We start from the raw sequence: 24,825 nt of genomic DNA on the forward strand, positions 1-24,825 counted from the left end.
GGAAAGAGCTGGGTGTTAGCATTTGTAACTTACCATGATAAATATAAATATTACTACTCCTGAAGCAGTAATATTGGATACATGGATATTTCACAGAAAACACTGTAAACCCTGAGGGATGCCATAAAGGTATCTCATATGGACATGAAGGCAGGGATTTTAAGACACAACTCTTTGTATTTTATCTTTCATACTGAACATGTCACATGAAAGATAGTGGTTATTTACAGTGCATGTGTACATATACACACGTCTACTTTCAAACTTGCTGTCATTCTGTGTGTGCTCTGAAGTGTATTTATACACATACTTTAATATAATCCGTTGTGATACTGTCTAATTGAAAATGTCCATTTGTATCATTGTTGCTACCACTGTTTTACAATTGCAGGACATTTTTTACAAAACGTAGAATGAAAGGTTTCAATGAAAGTTAGTCTATCAAGTATGATTATTCTGGTTAAATTCATGTATCACTGTATCTAACGTTATGAATATCTGTTCTGTATCTGTATCTCAAATGTGTTTGTTCCTGGGGTAACACCTCGTCTCGCCAGCCCATTGTGAATAACTATTCAAGCTTGAAGAAAAGGAGGATTTGTGGCACCTTAGAGACTAACAAATTTATTTGAGCATAAGATGAAGTGAGCTGTAGCTCACGAAAGCTTATGCTCAAATAAATGTTAGTCTCTAAGGTGCCACAAGTCCTCCTTTTCTTTTTGCGGATACAGACTAACAGGGCTGCTACTCTGAAACCTATTCAAGCTTGATGGGCCATTAAGAAGAATCAACTCTTCAGATATCCATAGGAAGAGGCTGTCTCAGCAAGAATATGGGTGAGTCATCACACCATGTAAGGACATATGATATGCTCAGGTGCCCTGGACTCCATCTTGGGTCAGTAACTTTTCACAAACAAAGGCTGTGAGCTTTGTTTGAGCCAGTAAATTTCCAGGCATGTGGCAAAGGGTATAAAAGATGCCTGAGACCTCCATTTTGCCTCTTTGCTGCCCTCATTCTCTGGACTATGGATTTACAACTAAAAATCTTTTGGAAGATACCAGAGAAATTTTACAAGCCTGCAGTTTATTCCATTGCTGCAACAAACCTGATATAAAGACTTTGCAATTATTTGTATGTATATGATTTATTAACTTTTCTTTTAATAACTAAAATCTAAAGTTTTATTAATAAAAGATTGGCAGTAGTGTGATTATTAGGTAAGATCTAAGTTATATGTTGACCTGGCTATGTGGCTGGTCTCTTGAGATTAGAAAGACCTTGTATTTGATTAAATTGGTTTTCAGTAACCACTCATCATACAGTCCACTGTCTGGATGGTGAGACAAGGGCTGGAATGCCTAAGCAGACTGCATCTTTGACTTCCTCATCACACTGGTTTACTTTTGTAACTGGTTTGCTATAATCTAATGATAGAATAACCCCCCATGTGGGGTTGGTCCACCCTATTTCTCAGCAGATTGTCCTGAATCTGTTATTCCTGGCTGTGACCCACTGAGGCATGGTGACACCCTTTAACATTGAATGACTCTTTACTAGGAGTTTAAATCTAGCATACTGTTAGTATATCTTAGGATACATAGATACTTAGGTTGGATATCTTAGATGCTTGGAAGAGGGCTGGCTGACAACTCATTTCCATATTCCCATTAAACTTGCATCATGAAACTTCACCTATTGATTGTTGAGAGGAGGTGGTGAGGAGAGGGGAAAACATCTTCAAACTAACTGCTTTCTGCCAGCAGTCACCAATAAGTTACTAGCTTTATGAATTTCAAACCTTAGAGCTACAATCTTGAAACAAGTGACCTTTTTAGCTACTAGGTTGATCTGGAACGCTCTTCTATTATAGATCACTTGTGCAGGCACTTCCCAGGGCTGACAGGTCAGAGGTGAGCATGTCACCGAAGTGCCCCTTCCTTTTTGGATGCCTGCACCTAGCAGGGAGGTTGTTGCCATGCTTTTTAGTACTCCCAGCCCTGCTACTGTAAGTTCTCTGCTGTGAAAATTGGCCCATCCATAGCCAACACCTCTTTTGACTGATTTGACATGAGAAACTGCTTCAACGTCACCTCTCAAAGGGACCTTCAAAGTGATGGAAGGGCAGGCCAGGAAATAATTCAAGTCTTGCAGGCAGACAGGTATATGTATGCAATTACTGGGGAGCAGGTGAACTGTATAGCTCCAATAGTGCATATTCAGCTTTATTTCTTTGTCTACAGTGCCATCTGCTGAAATCTCCAATAATTACATTTACAGCCCAGCTGTGTATACACACAAATAGAGACAGACACACTCACTTTGTTACAGGAGACAAATCCTATATTCCAAGTACTCCAGACTCTTATCAGCATTTACCAGCCCAAAGTCCTGGGTTCTAACCCCACTGATGACACATGCCATTATAAATGTTCACAGGCAGCAGGCCTGATTACAATATATAGTTACTAGGATATCAGATTCTACAGATCTGGAAAAGGGACCAATGGAGACTGCTCATTTAGGTGGTCTGAAGAGAGGCGATTTTCCCTGAAGCAAGTTATGGTATATTGGCACCACACCAGGCTGAGTGCCACGTAAGCTATGAGTAAGGTATATATCCTAGTTCTTCAATCCTTCAAATGGAGGTCTTGGCAAGCTGTAATCTGTGGTCAAAGTTCTCAAATGTTTGAATCCTTTAGCAAAGCATATGCTCGTGTTGTCTTAGATTATTTTCTTGCCACACTGAAGTTAAATTTTCCTTTATAATGAAACTTGCTTTTGTGGTGTTCCTTTCACCTGAGGCCTATTTTTTGCTTTCACAAAGAAAGATATGGTCTTGTGTTTAAAGCACAAGACTGGGAATCTGACTTTTACTCCTAGTTCCACCACAGACTTGCTGTGTGGCCTCAGGCTCGTCACTTAACCTTGCTGTGATTCAGTGCCTCAACACCCCAGTGAGGGATATCTCATGGGTGTGGTGTAACTTAATATAAACCAGTATTAAGCACTTTGATAGTTTCTGATAAAAGCTGCTATAGAATTATAAAGTATTATTCTAAAAAATCCCAGAGAAAGAAATATAGAGACTATTTCTTGTCTAACAACAAGCAGTAACTATGGGGTGGTACCAACTAACAGTATCACTACTGTGGTCTAATAACTTGAGCCCCTGACAAGTTATTGCGTCTCTTGGTCACTTCCGATATAAGCATGTTGCTTGGATGTGTTTACCCTCAGCTAGTAGGTGGCTTCTACAGTGATCACTAGACCATGACCGCACAGTCATGATTTTACTCTCCATGATTCAAAGATGAATGACTGGCTGGAGAATTAATGCAAAGAGGCACCATAATCATCATCAGCAAATAGCCACACATCACTACAGTCATCCTGCTGCCCAGTCTTGGGAAATGGGCCATGCAGTGGCCATGCTGAGTGCTCCTAAGTGCCAGTAAAGTGAAGGCAAGGGCTGAGACTTATCCAAGTGTCATTTTGGATGCAGTTTTTTTCTCTGAGGAAATGACAAGTGTTGTATTTCTAGCCCAGTAAGGGCAAAGTAATGCAGTGTTCACAGCCAGAGAAACTAAAAAGGGCAAATGGAGCAAATAGGTCAAGGACAAAGCAGTGGTCAATGATTTTTCCTTCGAACCAAAAAGGGATTAAATAAATCATCAGGTAGGGTAAATCTGGGGCACCCGCTAGTGTACAAAAGTTAGCAAGCTCAGTGATCCTCATATATGTTGTCAAGGTTCCTTCCCCACTCTGAACTCTAGGGTACAGATGTGGGGACCTGCATGAAAGACCCCCTAAGCTTATTCTTACCAGCTTAGGTTAAAAGCTGCCACCACCAAAGTGTTAAACAAAGAACAGGGAAAGAGCCCACTTGGAAATGTCTTTCCTCCCCAAAATCGCCCCCCAGCCCTACACCCCCTTTTCTGGGGAAGGCTTGATAAAAATGCTCACCAATTTGCATAGGTGAACACAGACCCAAACCCTTCGATCTTAAAAACAATGAAAAAGCAATCAGGTTCTTAAAAGAAGAATTTTAATTAAAGTAAAAGAATCACCTCTGTAAAATCAGGATGGTAAATAGCTTACAGGGTAATCCGATTCAAAACATAGAGAATCCCTCTAGGCAAAACCTTAAGTTACAAAAAGACACAAAACCAGGAATATACATTCCATTCAGCACAGTTTATTTTGTCAGCTATTTAAACAAAACAGAATCTAATGCATATCCAACTAGATTGCTTATTAACCCTTTACAGGAGTTCTGACCTGCATTCCTGCTCTGGTCCCGGCAAAAACATCACACAGACAGAGAGGACCCTTTGTTCCCCCCACCTCCAGCTTTGAAAGTATCTTGCCTCCTCATTGGCCTTGCTGGTCAGGTACCAGCAAAGTTGTCGTAGCTTCTTAACCCTTTACAGGTGAAAGATTTTTCCTCTGGCCAGGAGGGATTTAAAAAGTGCTTACCCTTCCCTTTATATTTATGTGTTCAGAGAAAAGCAATGAAAAATGATCAGCTGCCAACAGGGGCAATTTAGAAACTATCTTGTTTGATTATTTAATGCAGTGGGTCTTGGTCTTCTCCAATCGTGCCAACCACCAATGTACAAACAACCAGAATCCCCTAAAGGATGAAACTGATTTAAAAGGAGGATTTTTTTAAGTGCTGCAATTGATTTTTTTGCTTTTGGGTTTTTTAACCTTTAGGAAAAAGAAAAGGAGTACTTGTAGCACCTTAGAGACTAAAATTTATTTGAGCATCCGCTGAAGTGAGCTGTAGCTCACGAAAGCTTATGCTCAAATAAATTTGTTGGTCTGGAAGGTGCCACAAGTCCTCCTTTTCTTTTTACAAATACAGACTAACAGGGCTGCTACTCTGAAACTTAACCTTTAGGCTCCACTTACTTCACGCTTTTCTCCGCACCCAGGAGCGTAGACACCTGCTCTTTCAGTAACGAAGGCGGAGAGTCTCAGGCGCCATCACGAGTCTAGCATGAGCTCGCGCTTTCGGACAAACGCTGAGCCGCCCTGGAGGTACCAGCCTGAGAGCTGCACCCGCACTCGGGCAGACTGTGAACCCAGCCACAGCGCCAGGGGGAGGTAGGCTGAGAACCGCAGGACGCCCGCTGGGACAGCAACGGGGAGCGTCTCTATTTGCAGGAGTCGAGCTCCCTGCGCCCGCCGCACACGCTGCACCTGTCCGGCAGCGACTGGCGCCCCCTCTTGTCCGGACTACATTTCCCAGGGGGGCACTGGGCTCCCCTCATCACGCGATTGGCGGAGCTCACCGGAAGGGGCGGAGCCGCGAGGGGAACGGGCCGGTGGCGGTTGCTCTGGGGCTGGCTGGAGCCTTTCGGCCCAATGGCTGCTCTGAAGTACGCGGGGCTGGAGGACACGGACAGCGAGGAGGAGCTGCCTCCCGGCTGGGAGGAGCGGACCACCAAGGACGGCTGGGTTTACTACGCCAAGTAAGGGGGCACCCGCCGCGCCGGGACCCTGCTGACCCCACTTCTCTCCTGCCCTGGGGATGGGTGGGGGGCACGGATCTGCCCCTCCCCCTCCTGCCCTGGGGATGGGTGGGGGGCACGGATCTGCCCCTCCCCTTCCTGCCCTGGGGATGGGTGGGGGGCACGGATCTGCCCCTCCCCCTCCTGCCCTGGGGATGGGTGGGGGGCATGGCTCTTACCCCTTCCCCCTCCCCCTCCTGCCCTGGGGATGGGTGGGGGGCATGGCTCTTACCCCTTCCCAGCCCGTCCTTGCTGCCATTCCTGCGCGGGGCACAGTAGCTGCCTTCTGCATCTATCCTTGTTGTCTCTCCTAGGTGTGGGCGGGGGCAGAGAGCTGCTGCTTCCCTACACAGAATGACACTAGTGTAAACTTGGGGGAGGGGTAGAGAGGGTGACAGAGCTCTATATGGGAGGGAGGGTCATGAGAACAGGATTTAATTAAGTCACCTATTTCAGTGCATGTCAGTTTCCCAATCTGATACTTACCGAATGGGGTGTTGTGATGTTAGATCTATTAATGTGTGTGAAGTGCAGTAAGGTGCTACGGTAACGGGCAGGGGGATGACAAATAAACACCTTGGATACAGAGAAGGGAAGGGGGCAGGAGTGCCCTACATATCAGGGGAGACCGGGATAGGGGGAATGGGATATATGCTGCTTTATATGTGGGGATGCATAAGTACAATACTAAGTACACATAGGTGGAGCTGTCGTTTCTGGGTAAGTGGTTAATGATACAGCTCTGCGTAAAAGGGATAAAACTCCAGTGGGAGTTGGTTGTGTTTGGGGGCAATATTGCTGTATATTTTTTGGGTGGAGGATATAACTTTCGTATATTTTGGGATATTTGTGTACATATGTGAGAGCAATAGTGTCTTACATAAGGCATCATGGTGCTCTCAATTTTGTCTGGTACGGGAGGAGAAGAGAAACAGGTACTATAATAATCTGCGTATGTGTGGCTACTGAAAGTGATAAACGGGTGTAGCTCAGTCGGGATGTTGAAGTTTGCCAGAGTTTTGGTCGGGTGATTCATTGGTCCATAGCTGCCACCCTGTGCCATTATAAAAATGTTAAGCCTAGACATTGCCATGTTTTGGGCATTTGGCAAGAGAGGATGCACTACAGGGCTGACTTGTGAGAAGAATTTCCCTGCTTTTCTATTAAAGCTCCCTTAACTGGATTGGCTGTGGAGTCAATCTGTATTGAAGTCTGAATGATGGCTCCGGTTATAATGCTAGCATGATCTCCCTTTGTGGAAGGGAAAATATGTAGTAGCAGTGTTTTCTCCTACGTACTGTCAGATGACTTCTCTTCTCCATACTTCTGCACCCCAAATGCACTTCCTAGCTCGTCCAGCATGAGAGGAGTATAAAAAAAGTAATTCTTCTCCACAAACTAAATTATTAAGTCTAGATTTTAAGTGTTCCTTTATTCCCACTGACTTCAGTGAGCCCAACTTTTGGTAATCATTACTAGCATGTCTTTAAGTAAGATCTTATGCATGTGATCTTTGTCAGACATAAGCGTGCTGGCAAAAGACCCTAGTGTAGAGTGACAAAACTTCACTTTTGCTGGCATAGCTTATTTCTCTTTGGGGGCTGTATTTAGCTATACCAAGCCTAAGTACAGTTTTGCTGGTATAAGCTGTGGGGGAGTGCTTTTCTGGTGTAGGATACTGGTGGCTATACTGGCAAAGCACTCCTAGTATAGATCTGGCCTGTGTGTTTGTGTATAATACACACACACTATTTTTTTTCAAAAAGAACAGGAGTACTTGCGGCACCTTAGAGACTAACCAATTTATTTGGGCATAAGCTTTCATGAGCTACAGCTCACTTCATTGATGCATCCGATGAAGTGGGCTGTAGCTCACGAAAGCTTATGTTCAAATAAATTGGTTAGTCTCTAAGGTGCCGCAAGTACTCCTGTTCTTTTTGCGGATACAGACTAACACGGCTGCTACTCTGAAACCTATTTTTTTTCAGTAATTAAAACAATGTACTAAACCACCGGAGAAGTACCTTATGCAAAAGAATTCACTCAGTGGGTCAGACTGTTAGCTGCTGTTGGGTTAGCTCCATTCAAGTTAGTGGAGCTGTGCATATTTACACCAGCTGAAAATCTGACCCAATACATGCAAATATAGCTGATTTTTTTTTTAAAGAAAATGTTTGATTTGTAATGATTATAATTTGGTCTCTGATATTTATATGGCAATGTTTTTGTTTGAAATAATCTGTTAACTTCCTAATTAAATGTTACACTTGCCATGTATAGGAAGTAAAGTATAAAGGCTCTGCAGCCTCACAGTTCTCCTTGCATGCTCAGGGCCTTATTTATTCCCAGTTCTTCCTATCAGTTTACTTCGCTGACAGTGGCTTTAACATGTACCTGTATTTTCTCCCTTTACCAGAAATATCTAACTTATACTGCATGTGTTTTGACGAAGTATTTTAGTAACTTACCAGTATGCATTGTAAACTAATATTATTCCTCTGCATACATGGGTGTCAGAAATTATGTTGATCCTATCCTTAATTTTTGTATGAATGTGATCACATTTTCAATATTTCTAGTATGCACACACACTGGTAGAGAGTGAGGAGCAGTGGAATGGGGCCCCTTTTTTCTCCTGTGGTTTTAGAAAGTATCCTCTTTCTTCTTTCCCACTGAGATGCACAAGTAGTATCAGGGATGCAGCAGCAGAACTTAATCCAGCTGCTGGAGTGTTTCATTTTAGGTAAACATGTCTAGTCCATCCTACCCTTTTCTTCTGCTCAGGTGGTGTTTGCAGAGCCCCCAGAACAAAGGGTTAACGCCTCATTGAGATGCAGGTCAAGTCGTATCTCATAGAGCCCTTGTTTCTAGCTCCCTGCAGACTTGGGCAGACACCACTGCAGCAGTTGCTCTTGGGGCATGCTTTCAAGCTTTTCTTCCCAGATGTGAGGGCTAGAAATGTACTTTTTCTTTTAGATGAAGAGATTCTGATTCAATAACAAGCTGGTGTTGTAAGCATGGGTCTATAATCTATATTCTTTAATTTGTTTATACTGCTTGTTTACCCGAGCCGAAATGTAGAAAGCTATGTGGTATGGTTAGATCTGTTCAAATGAATATTTTTCAGGTGAATAATAGCTCTGGATGGGAGATGATGTCATGATCTGCCTTATTAAATGAACCAATTAATGAATAAATCAGTGATTTGCTGGCCTATAATTAAGTACTGTTTCTCCCTTTGGGCTCACTGATAAATTTCTTTTAAGACTTGCTAAGACTTCCACTTGCTGAGGTGGAAGTTCCAACTCTTTTACGCCACATCTTATTTACGGAAATAACTTGGGCAAAACTTTGAAAGGGATTTTTGTGACTTCAAACTTTTCTATAATGTATTCCCATTGAAATCCTGGTTCATGGTTACATGTTTCATGATCTTCCCCCTTAAAGCCACTGGCCTTTTGTACGCAATCTATTAATGTTGCTCTTTAATCATCCAGAGGGATTGTTTGCTCCCTGCCAGCCTGAGAAATGAGACTTGGATCCAAACTTGTGTTTGAATTGTTGTGGCTTCTGTTCTGTGTGACTAGGTTTTTCTCAAAATCCTGGCACCATAGAATCTAGTTACCTAAGGCAGCACTCATGAAACTTCTTTTAAATAGGGAGGAGATATTATTAATAAGTAGGGGGAATGTATTTCTTTCCTCAAGAGGTTTATACCACAGAAAGATATAATCGGAATGCAGCAGGAACACTGCTATGGTGATATATTATATTGAAGGTAAATAATAGAAATGCATCTTTAAGCTTCTTTTTAATTGTCCTTTTAATTTTTTTTTTTTTTTAAACAGTCATCTTGAAGAGAAAACCCAGTGGGAGCATCCTAAATCTGGAAAGAGAAAACGCATTGCAGGAGGTTTGTGTTGGGTTTTTGTAACGCAGTAAGTTACAAGTAATGATCAGAATGGATGGAGGATCTAGATGGCCGATTTGTGCTGTGTTTGGCCCCAGTCTTGTCAGCTATTTTATATAAGTAAAGCCCCGTTGATTCACCAAAGCCCAACATGTTTGTCAGGGGGTTAGTTTGCATGACTTTATTTCTACATAAAGGCAAAGAATAGGCAGAAGTGCAAAGGTCTTCTGTTTACTGTCCTTGTAATGGACGCAGAGGCTCATGGCAAGATTCGTAAATTGTGTTATGACCCCTTTCCACCACTTGGGTGACACAAAGGGTTCTTATTTCGGCTGTAAATGCCAGCAGAGAATTCCTCTTGTGTAGGGGAATTCCCTACCAGTGCCTCACTGTTCCATGTCCCCCACACCTGGGCTAGGTATGTGTCAAGGAAGGAGTAGGCAGGAAGAGAGCGTGGCAGAACTTTAGATCACCACAGTAATCTGCTACTGGGAAAATGCCCATTTAAGGATCTTCTGTTAGTGGCTCAGGTTAGAGTGCTCTGAGAATCGGGGAACCCAAACTGGCTCCCTGACACCTCCCTTCCCTTGCGGTGAGCTGAGCTCCAGCACTGGAGAGAATAAAATCTCGTTTACTAGCATGATTCATCTTGCTTACCAAAAAGATTGTTGGTTGGGGAAAGCTTCAATAAACGTAGAGGATAAATAAAAACAGTGCATTTTAAAGGAGGCAATGTTATACATACAGAAGAACAGTCCTGCATTAAGACTAGATGATGCATGATATTAACATTTTCAGTAGATTAATGTTAAAGGGATATTAGTAACTTTTTGGTTGGGGCGGGAGGATAAGAGCATTATACATAGGCATGCCAAGGTGGGACTCCATCACTAAATTTGAATTTTTTTATTTTATCGTGTCAGTAAAATATTTAAAGCCATTAAAGAAAGGGATAGGTTGTTCATGTGCTGCCTATGTCTCATGTTTCATACATTGTCAATAATGTGCACATACCTCATGTTAGAATGTTTTCAGTATATTTGAACCACCACCCTGATGAATTACAGGTAATATTTTCAGCCAAGTTTAGCTTCTTTGAAATAGCAGCAAAATTCCTTGATTTAAACATTTTTAGGAAAATATTCTGTCATACTTTTTATCATTTCTTTCCTTTTAACATATCATACCCCTATAATAGTATTGTCTGCCACACACTGGGGCTTATTCCCATGTTCTGATATGTAATGTGCATTATATACAATATTGCAGAATCCAGTATTTTGATAGCTGCTATACTTGATCATGCATTCACACCAGCTCTGCCCAAGATGCATGGGACATGTGCAACATATTATAAGGCAGGATCAAACCCTGTGGGTTTGTACTGCAAGAAAAGTCATTTGTGAAAGGACTACTAGCCTACTGCAAACATCTCCGTATCCTTGTTAGTAATTACCATATGCCACACCATATTGTTTATTCTAGATCTCCTGCATTTTATACCTTTCATCTGAGAACCTTTCCTTTGTTTTGATGGTTTATGAGCAGATATTGTTTTTAAACTTAGCTTCAGTATTCAGGTCAAGCTGGTAGGAGTACTAGGGATGGAAATGCTTGTATATATTTCCCACATTCAGCAATGCCAGGAGTTCAAACTTCCTGTAGAAAATGCTTTGAGATATATTTTCTGTATTCTAGATCTGCCATATGGGTGGGAGCAAGAAACAGATGAAAATGGACAAGTCTACTTTGTAGAGTAAGTACGTGAAAATGTAGATCATGAATGAATAGGAGGGCTGATGATCCATACGAGATTTGGACCACTCTAGTGAGTTGCAATGCTATGATTCTTTGAGTTAAATACACAGAAACCAGTAAGCAAAAACTTAATATTTAAACGTTTAGGCATGTAATAAATCTCTCCCTCCTTCCCCACACACCATGTTAGTAAATTGTTTCATGTAAACACAAGTATAAACTTGCAGTGCAGAATTGAGAGTGACTTAAACTTAATTCTATAACAGAATAATTGTGATATTTAATTAATTATCAATAGATCTCCTAGCTAAACAGAAGGTGGAAAGAATCTAGAAACAAATTATTGGTAAAATGAATTTGAGGAATAACCATAATGAAATGAGGAATAATGGAGTAATTCAAAAGATAACTCCATATGAAGATTGGGTTCCCAAAGAGAACACCCAATGATATGTTAATATCCTCTGTTGTAAAGTCAGGAGAGAGAGAATTGTGAATTCTTCATACAACAAATTGTGACTCTGGTAGACCAAAATTCCTGTCTCTTCAAAGTGTGGGTAGGTGAGGCTGTCTCTTCTTAAAGTAATTTAAGAAATTGTAATTTAAGAAATACAATAGGAACTTGATTTTGTGATCTCAGCTCAGAAAGATAATTACATGGATCAGTTTTTGTAAAGCAAAACCCGTTTCACACTTTCTATATGTGACTCTGCTTATATGGACCGCCAAGCTTCCACGATTGGTTGGTCTGTTTTTATAATATGGTAGTGCTCAGAATGTGTTGGATGCTGTGAAAAACAGAAAGAACAATTCCTGCCCTGGGGAGCTTACAATCTAAAAGATATGGGGGGAAAAGAAAGAGAGGTAGAACAAGGGGCAACATCAGGAGGGGTGAGTTCATAGGAGCAGGGACAGGAAAGAGAGGAAGGAAGGATCATAAGGAATACTGAGTCTGGCTTTGAATAGACATTGATAGAGAGGAGAAGGGAGGTTGTTTCAGTAAACAATGAGTCAGTAGAGGGGGAAGAATATTTACAGTCCAAACTGTAGAATCCGCTCACACAAGGGGAGCACAGGTGTTGTGAAGATCATTGATCAAAAGTAAGTTGAGAATTTTTTTGTCAGAATGATCTTCTGACAGAAAATGCAGTTACTGCAAAAACAGAAATTTTCCATGGAGCGGGTGGGGACAATCTTTTTTTTTTTTTTTTTTTTTTGGCCAGACTTTCATTTTTTTCCATTGGGGAGGGAAATCTAAATGAAGTATTTCGTTTAGGGTCAGTTCAACCCAAAATAGAATATTTTTTGTTGAAGATTTTTTGAATTGAATTCTGAATCAGTTAAATAAAACATCAAATTGCATTTCTCTTTCAGCAGATTGCTTTCTGGGAGTTATAGTTCAAGCCCCGGTCTCTCCTGTGTGCTGGGCTGGGCTGAGCTCAGCTCAGCTCAGCTCTCTGGAGGACTGCATCTCCCAGAATCCAATGTAGATTTCCCTCTGACCAAGTTCTGCTTGATTCACCATGGGAATGTGGCCTGGCTAGGGAGCCTGGCACAGAAGGGAGAATGGGGTCCTCAGGCTTCTGAAATGCAACTCCCAAGAGTCAAAGCGTTACAATAGGAAAATGCAGTTTAATGTTAAAGTGACTCAAAATGAAACATTTCTGTTCACTTCAATTTCAGGAATGTTGAAATGTTTCCATTAAAAATGTCACAATGAAACATTTAATCTCTTCTGAATTAAAATTGTTGTGGGAATTTCTCTTTTGGGGGAAAAATGTGGACATTTCAGTTGAAATGCTGGAATTTCTTGTGGGACAGAAATTCTGAATTTCACTTGGCTCAAGGAAAGGCTCTGACCAAGAAAGAAAAGATGCTGCTTCTTTTCCTCCTCCAGCTTATTTGGCTGGGGATTGCTGGTGGGTGCTGCTACAGTTTGAGTCCAGAGGTATAGCCCTTTGAAGCATTGGCAAAGTTTTCATTAATTGTCAGACACACAGATTTTTTGTGCGAAAGTCAACATGGTTTCTGTAAAGGGAGATCGTGTCTTACTAATCTACTGGAGTTCTTTGAGGGGGTCAACAAACATGTGCACAAGGGGGATCCAGTGGACATAGTGTACTTAGATTTCCAGAAAGCCTTTGACAAGGTCCCTCACCAAAGGGTCTTATGTAAATTAAGTTGTCATGGGATAAGAGGGAAGATCCTTTCATGGATTGAGAACTGGTTAATAGACAGGGAACAAAGGGTAGGAATAAATGGTAAATTTTCAGAATGGAGAGGGGTAACTAGTGGTGTTCCCCAAGGATCAGTCCTAGGACCAGTCCTATTCAACTTATTCATAAACGATCTGGAGAAAGGGGTAAACAGTGAGGTGGCAAGATGATACTAAACTGCTCAAGATAGTTAAGACCAAAGCAGACTGTGAAGAACTTCAAAAAGATCTCACAAAACTAAGTGATTGGGCAACAAAATGGCAGATAAAATTTAATGTTGATAAATGTAAAGTAATGCACATTGGAAAAAATAACCCCAACTACACGTACAATATGACGGGGGCTAATTTAGCTACAACTAATCAGGAGAAAGATCTTGGAGTCATCGTGGAGTGTTCTCTGGAGACATCCACGCAGTGTGCAGCGGCAGTCAAAAAAGCAAACAGGATGTTAGGAATCCTTAAAAAAGAGAGAATAAGATGGAGAATATCTTATTGCCCTTATATAAATCCATGGTACGCCCACATCTTGAATACTGCATACAGATGTGGTCCCCTCATCTCAAAAAACATATACTGGCATTAGAAAAGGTTCAGAAAAGGGCAACTGAAATGATTAGGGGTTTGGAACGGGTCCCATATGAGGAGAGATTAAAGAGGCTAGAACTTTTCAGCTTGGAAAAGAGGAGACTAAGGGGGGATATGATAGATGTATATAAAGTCATGAGTGGTGTGGAGAAAGTGAATAAGGAAAAGTTATTTACTTGTTCCCATAATATAAGAACTAAGGGCCACCAAATGAAATTAATGGGTAGCAGGTCTAAAACAAACAAAAGGAAGTTCTTCAGTCAGAGCACAGTCAACCTGTGGAACTCCTTGCCTGAGGAGGTTGTGAAGGCTACGATTATAACCAGGTTTAAAAGAGAACTGGATAAATTCATGGAGGTTAAGTCCATTAATGGCTTTGAGCCAGGATGGGTAAGGAATGGTATCCCTAGCCTCTGTTTGTCAGAGGGTGGAGATGGATGGCATAATTTTTTTGACCTAGCTACTGCCTCTCAGGGAGCTGGATTACTTAAGGTGATGCAAGAACTCTTCCTGTTTTGTGGCGGTAGTGTCTATGCTGAACACTATTGCAGCAGCGCTGCAGCAGTGTTTCAAGTGTAGACAAGCCATAACTTGTAAAGGTCTTGACTGAGGTTAAAAAGGAGAGAACAAGTCACATGTTCTCTTAGTAACATTCTTGGTATTAATAAGACCTGCTTTTGGCAACACTTCAGTGTTTCCCTAGTGCTTGCAACCTTACTGCACGGCATCGAAGAAACAAAAATTGTTTGAAATCTTGTTTTTGATTTTTACAGCCATATAAACAAAAGGACTACATACCTTGACCCCAGACTGGCATTTACCGTTGAAGATAATCCAATGAAGTCTACTACTAGACAGAGATATGATGGAAACAGTACTGCAATGGAAATCCTTCAGGGTCGTGATCTGAGTGAAAAAGTGGTTATAATCACTGGAGCGAATTCAGGAATAGGTAGGTCATTGTGACACTTAAGTGAATAAAATATTATGGTTCATCTACTTGCGAGTAGTTTTGACCTAACATTGGTTTGGTATATTTATATTCGGTATATTTATATTCCTTGGTGCAGTTCATCCTAAAATCATTTGAAAGGGAACATTCTCTGAAATAGTATTTTCAGGCTACAACAGGCTCTAAACTTTTCTTATTGTCAGCACATGTCTTGGTTAAACCTGTTTTAGGGAGATTTTATATCGTTGACTGAATAACTTTAAATTTATGTAAACATTACCAGAGTTTGGCATACTACTCTAAATTGGCATTACTGTAAATGCAGCAAATTTGCTTTTATAATTAACTAAATTTGTTTAATCAAATGTGCACATTTAAAAGTATGTAAAATTTGGGGTGTAAATGAATCAAAGCTTCTCCTGCCCCGCCTTTAGAGTTTTTTAATTTGAGTCAATTGCTAAGAACCTGAAACCGTGTAGCTCAGAAATAACCTAGCTCTTCTCTCTTTTAACCTGGTTCAAGGTTATCATGTGAACCTCTTGAGTGAAACAGTGTTCCATGCTTGTATAGCGATACTGTAGTCAAAGGGTTTGACACCTCATCCAGATCTGTGATACTTGTGAAAGGTAACTGTTATTTTGAGAGGATGTCTGGATTTGTATTGTGGTTTCTCCTCCTTTTCCCCACCCAATTTGCAGTTCTGGGTGGTCATAGCTAAATTACAAGCACCTTGGGACTAAGTGCTTGCTACCAATGGCTGCTATATAATGTTAACCTATCAGGCTAACAGGAAACTACTTTACAACCCTGTTTATCCGACCCTCCATTATCTGGTTCTCCATATTAACCGAACAACCAGCACGCACAGGGCCAGAAGTGGGTAATCTCTCCTTTGGCTGCTAGATGGCGCTGCAGTCTTGGATTTGTCCATTCTCTGCATTATCCGAATTTTTGATTATCCGATCTGGCCCTGGTCCCAGTTAGATGGATAAATGGGTTCTGCTGCATATTAAGAGGAGAACAGAAGCATAAGTGGGTGTGTGAGACTAGGCAGGAAGTATTGCTGCCTATGTGAACTGTTTGAAAATCTGAGTGTTTTGTTTTGCCGTTTGCTCATTTTTATTTTGAGCATTTTCCTCATCTTGGGAAATAGCCAAATAAATAAGACTCCCTGTCTGACTGGAACATTTGTAGTATTAATTACACAAGTGCGTCTGAAAAGGCTGCACCGAATAATTGGCATTCAGGACTCTCTTACTCTCATAGAGCAGACACTCGGTAACTCGATTGTACCTGGATGATTAAGATCCCATGGGTGACCTGATCCTTAGCCACCCCTCTGTTTATTTTAAAGCCTCTGCAGCGGTCAGAACAATGCAACAAACGTGTGGCATTAGTGGAGTGAACTAAACATTGGGCATGTGCTGCTTCAAATTGTGAGGATGTAAGGTTCAGAAAACCCCAAGTCCAGATGTTTTTCTCAGTTGAACTTATATCACATGTGAAGACATGGCCTATGAGCCTCAAACTTCTCGGGTGCCGTAATGTCTTTGACATCACTGCTGGTTCCATCTCTGCATCCAGCACCAGTTACCAACTGCCAGAGAGCAAGATGTTTCAAGGGTGAGGCAGTTGGGACTTGGGTACAGGGCGATCACATAGAGTCCTGTGCTGTTTGGGCACCCTGAGTTGTCCTGATTTTGTGAGGCCTAAGCGTGAGGCTTGCTTTCTCCTTCACTGCTTAGTTTGAAGGGGAGCTCTTGTACTTTGCTTCCACAGAGCGTGGCTGCTAATGTTCTTTTCCAGGCCTTTGGATGTACCTTGTAAGTCTTGAAGATCTGTTGAGATGGGGCTATCTAGAATATTGAGATAGGACTAGAAATCATTAAACACTGAATTCTAGTCCCAGTTCAGCCACTGTATGCCGTGTGGCCTTGGGTTAGTAACTTGTCCTCCATATGCATCAGGGATAGTACTTCCCTACCTCGGAGGAGTGTTCTGAGGATTAATTAGTTAGTGGTTGTATAATGCTCTGAAAATCAAGTACTCTGTTCTGTGTTTTTTAGTGTGATTGGATGTTCTCGAGGAAAATGCTGCTGTGTTCCACTAGCTAAAAATTGATTAAAAGAAAATCTTGTTCAGCCTGGGCAGTTTGAAATTTTATAAGGTCAGAAGCACAAGAAGTTTAAAAAAAAAAATCAAATATTAAGGCTTCTTGTTTTCAAAATCAGTTTGCAACTTACTTTAAAGACTGATTTGACAGTCTCTGTAAATGTTTCTGCACATCCTGGGTGGGAACTTTGTTTATTTCAATATGACCGGGAGTTAGCTCCAAAAGGCCAAACATATATTTTAATCACATTACATTGTTTGTTTTTGCTCAAAAATATCTTTTTAACTTTTAAGTTAATGAATTGAGCAAAAAAGATGGAGTTCAAACAAATCTGAGAGCGCATTTAAAAAAAACCCAAACAACCCAGAATAAAAACCTTCTTTCATTCACCAGCACACATCAGTTGACTATGCTAAAGGTAAAAAACCCAAACTGTTCTTGGGCTGATGTTCCTAATAATTTATCAATAGGTATAACATATGGAATCTTATGCAGGTTACTAATTACTAGAATTTTATTGTGTAATCATCCTGATTTAGTAAATGCATGTGAAAAAAATCACTTCCAAAGTGTGTCACTGTTGTCACTGAAGGGCAAGGGAGGAAAAAACAAAGATACAGTGTGTAAAAACACAATGACTTCTGGGGTCTTAAGCATATTGAACATACAACTTCTGTGTTCTGACTGTCATGGGAGCATTCAAGAAGGTCAGATAATTCAGGGAATTGTCACTATAATTCATAGACTCCAGGGAATCCAATCCTTTTCTGGACAAGAATTTTAGATTATCTAGGTTTGAAAAACTTGATTATAGTATCCTAATAAAAGCTGGAACTCCAGCTGAAGGTGTGGATGAGCAACACACCATTCTGGTGAAATCATGATTCCATTGAAGTCCATGAGAGCTTTACCATTGACTTCAAGATTTCACCTTTAGTCTAGGTTTATGTACAGTTGGGTCCCAAAAGCTAAGCAACTAAATCTGTGTGAGGGCAATTAAATAAGTTGCCTGTTTTTCACAGGGACAAAGTTTCTAGGAGTTGTAGGTGCCGTTCACCTGTGAAAGTTGAGCCACTTGTTTAGTTACCCAAGTATTGATTTTTGTGCTCAACCTTAGGATCTCATGTTGGCAAATATTGGGTGAAATCTTGGCTCTATCAAAGTCTTTGGCAAAACTACCATTGATTTTAAAAGGACAAGGATTTCACTTATTGTCTTTGACCGCTGTGCTCATCTGTAAAATGGGAAAAATTATATCTACTACAGAAGTCTCTTGTGAAGATTAAAAATGACACGTGTTCTGTAAAGTGATGTTCCGTATTTTACTTGATGTAAACTGATGAACAGCTTATGGCTGTACTACTAACTGTAGAAGTGGTGGTATATTTTCTGCAACTCTTTCGGTATACCCAACTCTCAAATTATTTCTCCCTCCCATCAGATATTTCCTTTAACTTCTGTCTTCTTATTTAAAGCTAACAATTAATCCATTGCAGGTTCCACTATGAGGAAAACTTGTTAACAAGAGTATGGAATTCAAGTTCAGATTTCTTGGTTTTATCTAATGGCTGCTTTCCCATTTCTTTATTTTTTTTGGTACTTAGTCTTAAAAAAAGTTACCACAAAACATATTAAAGAAATAGTTTTTTTTCCCCCAGAGGTGTGTTTAGGATATACAATGAATAAGTGAAAATATGTAAAACTTATGGTGAAAAGAATTTACTAAATATATCCACTAGTCACTTGAAAAGTTAAGAGTCAGGTTTTTCTAAAATACTTAGATTTTATCAGGGAGTGAATACTTACTAACTTCTTTAAAATCAAAGCTGGTGTTTGTGTTGTGAGGATGGTAAATATCAAACTTTTTTCTTTCTTTAATTTTACAGATCTCTTCTTGTCATGTGATAAACATTCTTTAGATCTTGATTAATTTTAGTCAGGATTAAATTTTCATCTTCTAAATATTGGGTCAGAAAAATGTTAATTATCTGTGGGCTGCAACATTATATTATGATTAATTTTAACTTCAGCCATGAATGGTCTTGTAATATTAACCATCTATTTTCAGATACAGACCCTGTTCCTGCAGAGACTTATTCACACACAAAGTAGTTCTTTTAAAGTCAGTGAGACTACTTGCAATACATGGTTAATGCATAGTTAAGTATTTGCAGGACTGGAACCCTAGTTTGGTTACAAAGAAAGAGTCCTTTAGTTTGTATCGTACATACAAATAAAAATAATTCTTTAATTTTTTTTTTTCCACAAGAGGGCTGTATTGTCCTTTGAAAATATTAAACAAAAGAGAGCTTTTATATTTTTCTCCTCCTCTGTGGTTTTTTGTTAAATACTTCTGAATTTTTGTAATTATCAGCGCTTACGTTCAAAGTGTGAGAAGTATGTTAGCTGTTCCGTTGCATTCTAGTCTATAAGAAGATACAGTATTTTCAACTTTGTTTGCAGTCAGTTCTGCCAAATTACACAATGTCCATATTTTTAGTAGTATTTGTTTTTAATATCAGGGAGACAATGGTGTGCTTTATATATTTCTGGGAAGCTGAATTACACAAATATTACTATACATTTTAAGGCTCATCTCAGGCTACAATAAATGCCTTGAAACTACATGTACCTCTGCTTCATTTTTTTTTTAACAGTACACATTGGCTACCTAATCTATTGTGAATATTAGACTATGTAAGAACAATAAAATATAAATGACACAGTACTATTTATGCTGTTTTACTGGCATATTGTAGAGGGACAAAATGTGTATCTTTTTGTGCTGGTGCAGACTTCGGAAAACATTTTTTTTTAAAAAGCCGTCTTATATGAGATTGTTCTTTTAATCACAAAGTTTCATTTTTTTCTCTTTACAAAACCATCATGCACAGAATCTTTTTGTATTCAAAGAATGAGAAATAGTCCTATTTTGGTTATATCAAGGTCATAAGCAATCTATTAATTACATATCTTAGGGGATGCCCAGATCAAACTCAGGGGTGACCTCAGAAAATTAAAAGCATTCTTGGCTTTGTGTAGCTTACTTTTTTTAACCAAATACTGAAAAAATTCCAAAAACTCTTGTGCTGAACATGACTGTCCGTGCTGCATTTTCTTAACTCTTGAGTTACAAAGTCTTTTTTCAGTCCATAAATTTAGTTGATCTGCAAACATTTCCACTATTTCAAAACCAGTGACTGTGTATTAACACTTTTTTGTGAAATAGAATATTATTTTGTATTGCAGACCCCTAGAGACCCCAGTCAGGAGTGAGGTCCTATTCTACTAGGCACTGTAAATGCATATGAGCGCTTTCATTTTCCACAGACTTGTAGTGTAAAAAGTCAATACAAAGCTGCAGTATTCAAAAGTTTTGTAACATCATATTGATGCCTAGAATGAGGATATGTTCTTTTAATATATCAAAATTAAGCATCTGCTGTATATTTTATTAATCTGTTTTGGATAACTGGCCCTTGGATTTTTAGAGGCTTTATAAAGATGTGTATTTCCCTTCTCTTTCACCCTTGTCTGAATTACCTGTGGTTATAGGTGGGCTCTGCCTTGTGCACTGGGGCTTGACTTGCATGTCATTACTAGAACTCTAGCCTGAGACAGCTGTTAATAAAGATTAAATAGAGGGCTTAATTAGTTCCTAGTTTTGTAGTATAGTACTTAAATTTTAAATTCCAGAAGTCTGTCTTGGATTACCATTTTTAACTATAATTTAAGTCTCAAGAGAAGAGGACATGCTTCATTAAGGCTTGCTTATATAAACAAAAAATACACTAAGCAACCTGCATTGCTCATCTTAACTACAAAAATATAGGTAGCAGCTCTATCCCTTTAGTCTTTCTTAAATTGATTTATACTGTACCCATTGCTGACTCTTCTGTTGCTTAAACAAACAAGTAGTATCTGTGCATCAGGCTATGGAATTGGGGAATAAATTGTCAGTACTATTAGCTAAAAAAATTAGCTGCTATGTACCTTCCTAATGGAATGTATATGGAATGAAGTGTATTCTCAGTAACAAATGCTACAGCTAGGGTTTGTTTCAAAATGACATTTGTGTGTTCCTAAATACATCTCAGTGTTGTAAAACTTTACTCACCCCAAGAAAGTAAGTAAGTATCTATTAATTTGCATACTGTCACCATGATAATGTATGGGTGATGAGACTTTGTTCATAGATGGTCGTGATGTTTAGGTGATTGTATTTATCATGCACCTTTGACTGTCTTACTTGCTCTCAGCCCACTAATCTATCTCACCTGGGACTTTGACATTTCAAACCCGTGATCAGTATAGAACATCTACCATTTTTTTGAAAATCAGTCTGCTCTCCAAAAATCACTCTTTTCAACTCGCTCTTTGCCCAGAAAATGAAAAATCATTTGCAGTGGGCTAGTCACATTCAGCTTTGGATCCATGACATATTTCAGGTTTGGGACCTTCAGGGGAATATGTGAACTTCAGAGCTTCGGAAACTCAGGAATATCTCTCCGGTCCAGTTAAACGCATTGTTATGGTGTATCTATCCCACACAGGTGATGAAAGGGCTGACTGGAACTAGAAAGCTCAATTAAGGTACCTGGAAATTGGGTTTGCCTCTCTCCCTCCCAGACCTCTCCCCCGAAGATGAGTCCCAGCAGTGGAAGGAGCTGAGCATAAAGAGAGGGAGCCCAGAGCAGAAGATAGGTCTCAAGCAAGATGCTGGAGGAAAGGGCAGTTTCCTGCAGTAGTCCCTGGTGCAGGAACAAAGACCCCAGAGAAGAAGGGCCAGAAGAGTGCCCTGGGGCCACTATACTGGTTAAGGGACCAGGAATTGGGAGAGAATCCAGAAGCGAAGGGTGGGTGGACGTTGTTTATGTTGGTCCTTTGTTTGGGCCATTTGAACTCTAGTAGGAGATTCTGGGGCTGAGAGCCCTCCACTGTGAAGGAGGATTAAGACATGAAGAGCCTCGGTTCACCAAAGGCAGCAGAGCCAGAACTTTTTGAGGTATGGTCTTGACCTTAATTGTTTGATTTGAGGTGGTGTAGGTTGAAGAGTGTTGGAAAAGTACAGTATTATTCAAGAGCCCTGGAAAGGGGATGCCTGCAATGCTATCACAAGCCAGACAGACAGAGACACACACAATGCTTACATTTAGTCCTAGGAAGTCCCAAAGCTTACCATCAAAGCATAGTTTTAGACAGAAAGTCAGTGTATGTAACAATGTCTATTCTCTCTCTGTATCTAAAGCTTGTACATTTGGACAAAAGCTAAGGGCCCTGCTTTAGTGATACGATGCTTGTGTGCCAGTCCGTCTGGTCACATCACACTGCAGGATTGAGGCCAATGGCAGTTTGTTTTACAGGTGGAATGATATGTCATATAATCCCAGTAAAAATTCTAAATTCAAGAATCTTACATTTTCTCTCTAGGGTGTGAGAATTTACCATCATCATAAGTATCAGAATGACTTTAAAGTACCTGGGTTTGTGACAGGCTTCACAACTTGGAACAAATGATCCAGAATCTGCCTTCAAGGAGCTTCATGTAAGGGTAGACGTGTAGCATTCATCCTCTTTGCAGTTCTTAAGACACTTAGATAATAAAGCAGTTTTGATCACTTAAAACTTTCTAAACTGCTTATGGAGAGGCTTTTGGGTCTCCAGTACTTGCCAGCTAGCTCCGTCACCGAAAAGTTTTCCTATATAGGTGGAAAATGACATAAACTCTCCTGTACGAAACATATACACTTTATATTTGGGGTATGCCCTGATGCTCTTGAATATCACAAGGTGCTTAATCTTTCTTGGATCTGTAGGCAGAAAGCAAATAAGAATTAAAATAACCACAGAGATGTCCCTTTTGATTACTTCTTTTTTTACCTAAATCAGAGGTTGAATAATGTGTTCTGAATCTCCCAGAAAGATCACTTAGTGCATATAGGGAAACATGCCAGACATGGGAGTCTGCTCAGGCTTTTGGCAGAGGGCACAATGCTCTTATTATGAAGGGATGGTGGTTTGTGTGTGTGTGTGTGTGTGTGTGTGTGTGTATTTATATGTATATGTGTGTGTATATGTATATGTTCATGAATGATGATGTAGTTGAGCCCTAACTAGACAGTACAAATAACAGTATCTTTAGTCAAATCCAGATCATATGGGAGGAATAAAACAGACCCAAAAAATATCAATGAGGACTATAATTTTAATGATATTAGTCTGATTCTTTAAGTATGTTCACTGTCTCACTATATTACAAAGCTCTTGGTGGTCTCAGCCCACACAGACACTTGTCTGAGTTTGTTAGTAAGGAATTGTTCACCTCTGCTTTGGAGCTAGAGGACACATTTTTCTTCCCCTCTCGAAACGTGCATACATTTCTGTCTGAACACAGACATTGGTTTATTTTCTAATTTATGTCTTTATCCTTTCTGTTTGTCTCCAGATGAAATAATAGTTAAAATGATTATATGAACGGACATACAACTTCTATAAATGATTCACTAGACATGCTGTCCTGGTCTAGACTCCTTTCCTGATTTGTTGCAAAGCTTCTGAGTCTTTTTCACAGTTGGGTGTATGATTTTTTTTTTTTTTTTTTTTTTTACCCATCCTTCTTTCAGGCAGATAGTAATTTAAATCGGGGGAGGGGAAGAGGGGGAAATAAGATTTTGAAACCAACGTGAACCACTCAGGCTTGGTTGTTCAGTTGTACTGAAAAATAAGAGCATTTTATTTAAGAAGGATCTTTTTATATGGAACTTCTCTTTTTTGTTTTTGGTCTGCTTTGTACTGTTGCTATTATCTAATGCACACCAGTAGTACTAATGCAACCTTTCATGCAGCAGAGCTCTTTAGATGCAGATTAGCTGATTAAATGTTTTGTTTTTTTTAAACTTGCTTTAATGAAATGCAAACATCAAGAAAACTTGCTTGCATATTGCTTCTACTACTTGCAGTGCCTTTTGGGGTATGTCCTCACTGCATAGTTAACCTGGGCTTCTTCCTTGTGTTTTAGCCCCCTACCATCCTCACAGAAAACTCTCTCATCTGGCTTTGGGTGTGTTTGAAGACTGGGCTAATTTACCCATCTGGGGTATAGGTTAGAACCCAGACTCCGTTTAACTCTGTATGGAATCCTCCCACTTTGCAGTTAGCATGCAGACAAAGTTACTTGAATGCAGATGATCCTCCAGTGTCCTTCCCACAATTCCCCCGAAGGATGGACAAGGTCTCCCACAATTGACTACGAAAGAGTCCCAGAGCATCTCAGCACAAAGAACCATGGGATATGCCCTCAGACACTTGGGTGAGTCTAGAAACCAGGAGGACATGGTAACACAGATAGGGCTTTGGTGTGAGGATGCTCGCATCCAGTGTAGGCCAATCCAGGTGTTTAGACCTGGGTGTTTATCACCTAGAATAGCTGCGTAGTGAAGACTTAGGGCTTGTCTGCACCTGAAATGCTACAGCTGCTTCACTGTAGTGCTTCAATGTAGATGCTATGTATGCTGATGGGAGGGTCCTGAGAGGCGGTAGCTAGGTTGACAGAAGAATTCTTCCGTCGACCTACTGCTGTGTATGCTGGCTTAATTATGCTGCTCGGTGGTATGGATTTTATATCCCTGAGCGATATAGCTAGGTTAACTTCTTAGTGCAGACCAGGCATAAGTCCTTCCCTCCTCAGAGGAGGAAAAAGGAGATCGGGGAGTTAGGGCCTAATTCAGCACAGCCGTCGAGGGAGGCAGGACTTGCCTACTCCGCAGGCCC

The 24,825-nt window shown here is 40.2% G+C and overlaps 1 protein-coding gene across 2 annotated transcripts in view; it reads left to right on the top strand.

Annotated features, from left to right (window-relative positions):
* Nucleotides 1–5,307: 5,307 nt before the first annotated feature.
* The window catches only part of WWOX (WW domain containing oxidoreductase), a 677,011-nt gene continuing 657,493 nt past the window's right edge, over nucleotides 5,308–24,825 (top strand). For both annotated transcript variants that reach the window (XM_074968810.1, XM_074968811.1), the window contains exons 1-4: nucleotides 5,308–5,480; nucleotides 9,368–9,432; nucleotides 11,128–11,185; nucleotides 14,764–14,942. In XM_074968810.1, the coding sequence (XP_074824911.1) occupies nucleotides 5,374–5,480; nucleotides 9,368–9,432; nucleotides 11,128–11,185; nucleotides 14,764–14,942 (409 nt within the window). In that variant the 5' untranslated portion in view covers nucleotides 5,308–5,373. The remainder of the gene's footprint in view (nucleotides 5,481–9,367; nucleotides 9,433–11,127; nucleotides 11,186–14,763; nucleotides 14,943–24,825) is intronic.

The sequence above is a fragment of the Natator depressus genome, chromosome 12, assembly GCF_965152275.1.
Source record: "Natator depressus isolate rNatDep1 chromosome 12, rNatDep2.hap1, whole genome shotgun sequence".
In the NCBI taxonomy this organism is placed as follows: Eukaryota; Metazoa; Chordata; order Testudines; family Cheloniidae; genus Natator; species Natator depressus.